Here is a 6,056-nt window from a genome sequence, read left to right on the forward strand (position 1 = left end):
GGGGGAGGGGGCAAGAGGTGTGGAAGCTTGGCCCCCGCAACGAGACTGTCCACTCTCGGCGACACTTGGTCTAGCCTCCCTCTCAGGGGCTGCCTCACCTTCCGAATGCCAGGAAAGGTGGAGCTGCCCTCCACGCCGACCCCCGGGTGGGGGGATTGCGCAGACGGCGACATGGCCTCCTCTGGGACTTCCTTTTCTCTGAAAAGGCTGGTATCTTTTTGCGTCTCTGTACAGGTGTGTGCGTGCGTGCGTGCGTACGTGCGGGCGGGCATGTCCACGTCGGCAGGCCCCATGCGGACGCTTGTGTGCGCTCGAGAGGCACCACCGGGGGGGCCCGAGGGCCGGGAGTGCGGGCGCGCGGCTCCGGCCACTGGGAAGCCTGACGCCCACGCGACAAACAGAACGCCCCACCAGAACGTCCTTAATCGAACAAACAGCATTCCGACATCACGCCCACTGATCCGCCACGAGGATGGTTCCGATCCAGGTGGGCACCCGCGCGTTCCCCAGAGCACCTTGGGCTCTCGGCCGCTTGCTCCCAACCGCAGCCACACAAATGGAGAGGAGGGCGCATGTGAGAAAGTGTTCCGGCACCGACTTTGGCCAGGTCTTTCATCTCCAGCCCGTTCTGCCCTTTCTCGCGGGATCATACCCTCCCAGCAAGCAGATGGCCCGGGGTCTGGCTGGATGGGGGGGGGGGGGGGGAGGGGGAGAAGCCCGCGTGCGCGCTTGTCGCTGGCGGCGACCTCTGGTGGCAGACAGTTTCGTCTCCGGGCCAGGTGGGGGTATCCAGACCCGACCCCCCCCCCCTGTCCGCCTCTGTCCGTCGCCGTCCGGCGCCCCTGCTCCGATGGCATCCACCTCGCGGTTTGCGTGGATCGCCCTGCTCCGGGCGAGGCGTGTGCGTGTGTGTGTGTGTGTGTGTGGGGGGGGGGGAACAACGGAGGACGGGTTACGTGGGGTCCCATTTTCCGTACAACGCGTGCGCGTAACACGCGGGGCCAGGTCCGGGGTCCACACGCCCCGGCGACGTTGTGGATTCCCAATCCGCTTGCCGGGCCTCCCGGCGAGGCTGCGCGCCTGCCCCTCCCCGTGCCTGCCTCACGCGGGAAGGGAATAAAACTTACTTCACCGGTTGTCCCGCGTCCCCCCCGCGGGCGCCCAGACACCTCCCGAATCCCTCCCACCTGCTTATCTCTGCCTTCTCCTCCCCCCTCCTCCTTCGCCGCCTGATCCGCTGCATCCCCCGCCCTCGACCCTCTCCACCCGTTTTTTCTCCACACTGTGCGCGCCCGCCATCCCCCCCTCCCCCCCCGCCCTTCCGCTCGTTTGTCATCTTTTCCTTCCTTCAACACGCGAAGCCCGCGCGCCGGTTTCGCCCTCCCCGGCTTGAATCTACGACGATGCACCCTGCCACTGACATCTGCATCCTCCTCTTCTCACTGCCCCTGGATTGTCCTCTTCTCGTTCCCTTCCCCCATGCAGCCGGATAGGTTTCCATCCCGCCGCCCGTACTTTCCACCATGCGGCGCCAGAAGAAGGTATCGCGTCGCTTACGTCCAACGCCGGCTCCTCTTCCGATGCCCTGCATTTGCTTACCATCTATCCTCCCTCCCTCCCTCCCTCCCTCCCCCCCTCCCTCCTGCACCCCGGTTCTCCTCCTGCCCTGGTTCCTGCTCGCCCTTCATCCCAGGGTGTGCTTGGTACGGCCTCGAAGTACATCTCTCGGAGCCGGGCCATCAAGAAGCTCCAGGTGAGCCTCGCGGACTTCCGGTGCGTCGCCCCCTCCCGCTCCTTCGCTCGACCTGCCCTTCCTTCCTCTCTCTCTCTCTCTCCATGGACCCCGCCACTTACCTCCTGTCCAGTCGCCTGTGCATTCTCAAGGGCATTTACCCCCGTGAGCCGGAGAACCGGAACAAGCTCACCAAGAACAAGCGTGACTTCAAGACCTTCTACTGGGTGAAGGACATCCAGTTCCTGGCTCATGAGCCGCTCATCAACAAGTTCCGCGAGTACAAGATCTTCGCGCGGCGCCTGTCGCGCGCCATGGCCAAGAGCCAGGATGCCGTGGCCACCAACCTCGAGGAGAACCGCCCGGTCTTCGAGCTGGACCACATCATCAAGGAGCGCTATCCCTCTTTCGTGGATGCCCTGCGCGACATCGATGACGCCCTGTGCATGGTGTTCCTCTTTGCCAACATGCCCTCCGACAAGGCCAGCTCTCAGCTGACCTCCGAGTGCGCTCGTCTTGCCTCGGAGTTCATGCACTTTGTCATTCGCACCAATGCCCTCCGCAAGACCTTCCTCTCGATCAAGGGTATGTTTTTCTTGTGCCGCCGCTGCCACTGCTCTTGATGCCCTGGTCGATGGCGTTACCGCCTCTCCCTCCTCCACACACGCGCGCACACACACACACACACACCAATGTCCCTGGCGTCTCTCCCCCTGCCTGCCCATTCGGGGAAGGCCTTTCCGCCATCGGTACTCACCCCGCCTCCCTGCTCTACTTTCCCTCCCAGGTATTTACTACCAGGCCGAGCTCTACGGCCAGCCGGTCACCTGGGTCGTGCCCTACCAGTTCACCCAGAACCCCCCGTCGCAGATTGACTTCCGCGTCATGAGGACCTTCCTCGAGCTGCATGTCACCATGCTGGGCTTCATCAACTTCAAGCTCTTCCACGATGAGGGCCTGCACTACCCGCCGGTGGTGGATGTCGAGCGTGACAACCTGGCCGCCGGTCTGAGCTCCTACATGCTGCAGACCCGCGAGGAGCATGCCGCCTTCACCAAGCTCCAGCAGACCGACGCCGCGTCGGCCGCCCTGACTGAGGCCGATCTGGCCACCGCCACCGAGCGGGCCAAGTCCCTGTCCGAGGTGCTGGCTGGCCTGACTGACGCCCCGGTTGTCGAGGCGATGCCCGTCGAGGATGCCCCGGTGGACTCTGCGACCGGCGCCGCCCCCGGCGCCGAGGGCGACGCCGTCATCGACAGCGAGCTGCTGGATGTCTTCCCCGAGAATGAGGCCGCCGCCGAGGACAACCATGGCGACAAGATGTTCACCGACTCCAACGCTTCTTCCTACTCGCAGCTGTTCGCCAAGTGCGTTTTCTTCCTGAGCCGCGAGGTCCCGCGCGAGGCGCTGGAGTTTGTCATCCGCGCCTGCGGTGGTACGGTCGGCTGGTCGGATGCCACTTTCGGTGCCATCTCCGAGGACTCTGATGTGCGTGGTTTTCCCTCCTCTTTTTTTCCCTCTTTCTTTCTCTCTCCCTATTTAGGCTGCTCGCCTGCGAAGTGCTCGCCCTACTCACCCCCCACATGCCGCGCCCTCTCTCCCATCTGGCTCTTTTCTGATACATGCACGCACGGACACACACACACATGCACACAGTCCATCACCCACCACATCGTGGATCGCCCGACCCAGGGCCACGTGTACCTCGACCGCGAGTACATCCAGCCTCAGTGGGTGTTCGACTCCATCAATGCGGCTCGCCTGCTGGAGACCAAGCCCTATGCCCCGGGCGAGTCGCTGCCGGCTCACCTGTCGCCCTTCCACGAGGTCCTGCCTGGTGGCTACGACCCGGTGGCCGAGCATCAGCAGCTGGAGGATGCGGTCAAGGCCTTCCGTGAGGATGAGCTGGCGGCCGAGGCGCTGGAGGAGGCTTCCGAGCGCCGGCGCAACGTCAAGCGCGACCTGGACCGCTCGGCAGCCGAGGCCGAGGAGGATGAGGCCGAGGAGGATGAGGCCGAGTCCGATGCCGAGGAGGCCGAGGACGACGGTCTGGAGAGCGAGGATGATTCCGAGGAGTCGCGCCATCAGCGCGAGCTGGCGGCCGAGTCGGCTGGTGTTTCCTTCTCGGACTTCGTTGTCCAGGAGGAGGAGCGCAAGGCCCGGCTGGCGGCCAAGCGGTCGAAGAAGATCCGCGAGTCGGCCAAGTCCGCCCAGTCCATCGTCAGCGCGATTGCCGACGAGGCGCGCCGCCAGGCCGCCCGCAAGCGTACTCAGGCCGACATCGAGGCGGAGGAGCTTCGCCAGCTCAGCATGAGCGTCATGGACAAGCGCCCGCGCAACCTTCTGCGTGTTATCCAGCGTACTCGCGCCCGCCGCGAGGCCGAGGCCGATCAGCTCCGCGACCGGAAGAAGGCCATCCTGGCCAACAAGATCGTTGTCCAGGCCAACGCCGGCAAGAAGGCCGCCGCGGCCACTTCGGCCGAGGAGTCCTCAAAGCGCACCAAGACCAAGTAGAGATGTGGTGTACCGTGTTCAAGTGTGTTCGCGCACGCGCGCGCGCATGTGCGTATGTGGGGGGACCACAGGGGCGGAAGGAGCAAAGGTCTGTGTGCAAATGCATGCCTGCGTGCTGTCCTGTCGGACCCTCTCCCCCGGTCCCCCCCCCCCCCCCCTTCCACACGGGCGAGTGCCCCCTTCTATATCCCCTCCCTCCTTATTCCCCCCCCCCCCCCCTGTTCCTTATACACTATATACATATTTTGAGAAAGTCAAGGCCATTTGTGCCTCCCTTTTGTGCACGTGTGTTGTGTTGCCGAAAAAAAAGAAGAAGGAGATCTGAAGCAAGAGGTGGGCATGTGCCTCATGTTTCCCCCCCGCTCCGCGATCTATTATCAGGGCTGTTCCCCCCCACCCCCCCTCCCCTGCCGACCCATGGCGATGTTACCCCGAGCACGCGAAGAAAAGGTGTTTGCCGTCCAGACACACGTTTCCAGCATGAGTTGGCCGATGCACGGTTTGGGTTTTCCATTGGAAATGCAGTCACCTTTGTGTTTGGGGGAGGGAGCGGGGACATGCGGGGGCCCATCAGATGTTGTAGTACATGAACGTCTTGGCCGGGACGGGCATCTCGCCGCGCTTGAGGCCCTCCAGGACATTGTAGCCGGCTATCATGGCCATATGGTTGCGCTTGACATCGACATTGCGCGAATTGACCTTGAAGTACGCGCGGAGGCCCTGAGGAGGGATGGAGAATGGGTCAGGGGAAGCGGGGGTTCATGGAGGCAAGCGAGCCGATGGCAGTGCAATAGTAGTAGCAGCAGCAGTAGCAGCAGTGGCAAGAGAAAGAGAGAGGGATGGTGGCGGAGGTACCTCGCGGAAGAGCTGATACTCAAATGGCCGCCGCTCCACCCGGCGCGCCTCCCGAGCAAGAGCACGGTAGAGTGACCGCACTTCCAGCGGCTTGGTGACGGGGAAGAAAAGTTTGTTGAAGCTATTGCGAATGAAGAATGTCGGCATTGCAGGAGACAGGCCAGGAAAAAAAAGAAACCACGGCCTGGACGGAGGCGGGACAGGCGAACAACGAGATCGCAAAAGGAGGCGAAACACCGGCGGAGGGAAAGAGGGATTTGGTCTTCCCGGCCCCGCGGCCGGGCCCCGAGCCGGCACTCCCCAGGCTCTTGAGCTGGTCGCCGATGATCACGTGTGTGGCATCGTGGCTCCGTTCCTCCCACCCCCACGCGCACACACGCTGCCTTTTCTTTTTCGTGCATGGCCCGCGTTGCACCGCACCCTCCCGTCGCCGGGGGGGGGGGGGGGGGGGGGGAGGAGCGGCAGGCAGACGAGGCCCCTCTCTCAGGCTTTCTCGGTCTTCCTCGCCTTGTCTCGCCCCTGCCGATCTGGTCGATTGTCGGGAGGCGAACGAAGGCCGGTCGAAGTCTGCCAGGCCTGCGTCGTCGCGGGGACCCTTTTCCAGCAACCATATTGGAGATCCCCCGGCCTGGCCTACCCCTCTCCCAGAGACCCGGCTCCCCTTCTCTTCTGCCCCACCCTACTTTGCCTCTTTTTTCCGCCTCGCTCTCCCGCCCCCTCCCCCCAAGCTTCCCTTTTTCTTCCCCTCAAGAGCAGTCATGGCCAAGCAGAACAAGCGCGCCGCCCCGGCGCCCGTCGCGGCGGCCCCCGCCGCTGAGGCTCCCATCGCCCAGGCTGACCTCCCTGAGATTGATGTTGCCATGCGCGCGGCCATCCTCCGCCGCAAGATGGTCAACAAGCAGAAGACCCTGATTCTTTCCTCGCGCGGTATCGTGTCCCGGTAGGTTCCTCCCCC

General features: G+C 63.9%; 3 protein-coding genes across 3 annotated transcripts in view; 2 read left to right on the forward strand and 1 right to left on the reverse strand.

Annotated features, from left to right (window-relative positions):
- Window positions 1-1,523: 1,523 nt before the first annotated feature.
- H696_04530 (hypothetical protein) lies at window positions 1,524-4,246 on the forward strand (the record flags this gene model as incomplete). The annotated part of the gene is made up of 5 exons (XM_009498410.1): window positions 1,524-1,541; window positions 1,694-1,773; window positions 1,866-2,317; window positions 2,520-3,220; window positions 3,389-4,246. The coding sequence occupies 5 exons, from the start codon at window positions 1,524-1,526 to the stop codon at window positions 4,244-4,246; spliced, it is 2,109 nt and encodes a 702-aa protein (XP_009496685.1).
- A 418-nt stretch (window positions 4,247-4,664) lies between these two features.
- H696_04531 (hypothetical protein) lies at window positions 4,665-5,361 on the reverse strand. The gene is made up of 2 exons (XM_009498411.1): window positions 5,102-5,361; window positions 4,665-4,966 (listed from the first exon to the last, which is right to left on the reverse strand). The coding sequence occupies exons 1-2, from the start codon at window positions 5,246-5,248 to the stop codon at window positions 4,817-4,819; spliced, it is 297 nt and encodes a 98-aa protein (XP_009496686.1). The 5' UTR covers window positions 5,249-5,361; the 3' UTR covers window positions 4,665-4,816.
- Window positions 5,362-5,859: 498 nt separating this feature from the next.
- Window positions 5,860-6,056, forward strand: part of H696_04532 (hypothetical protein) — a gene marked incomplete at both ends in the record, with an annotated part of 1,800 nt that continues 1,603 nt past the window's right edge. The window contains one exon of the mRNA XM_009498412.1: window positions 5,860-6,028. Coding sequence (XP_009496687.1) covers window positions 5,860-6,028 — 169 coding nt within the window. The remainder of the gene's footprint in view (window positions 6,029-6,056) is intronic.

This window comes from Fonticula alba (genome assembly GCF_000388065.1).
Source record: "Fonticula alba strain ATCC 38817 unplaced genomic scaffold supercont2.7, whole genome shotgun sequence".
Lineage (NCBI taxonomy): Eukaryota > Rotosphaerida > Fonticulaceae > Fonticula > Fonticula alba.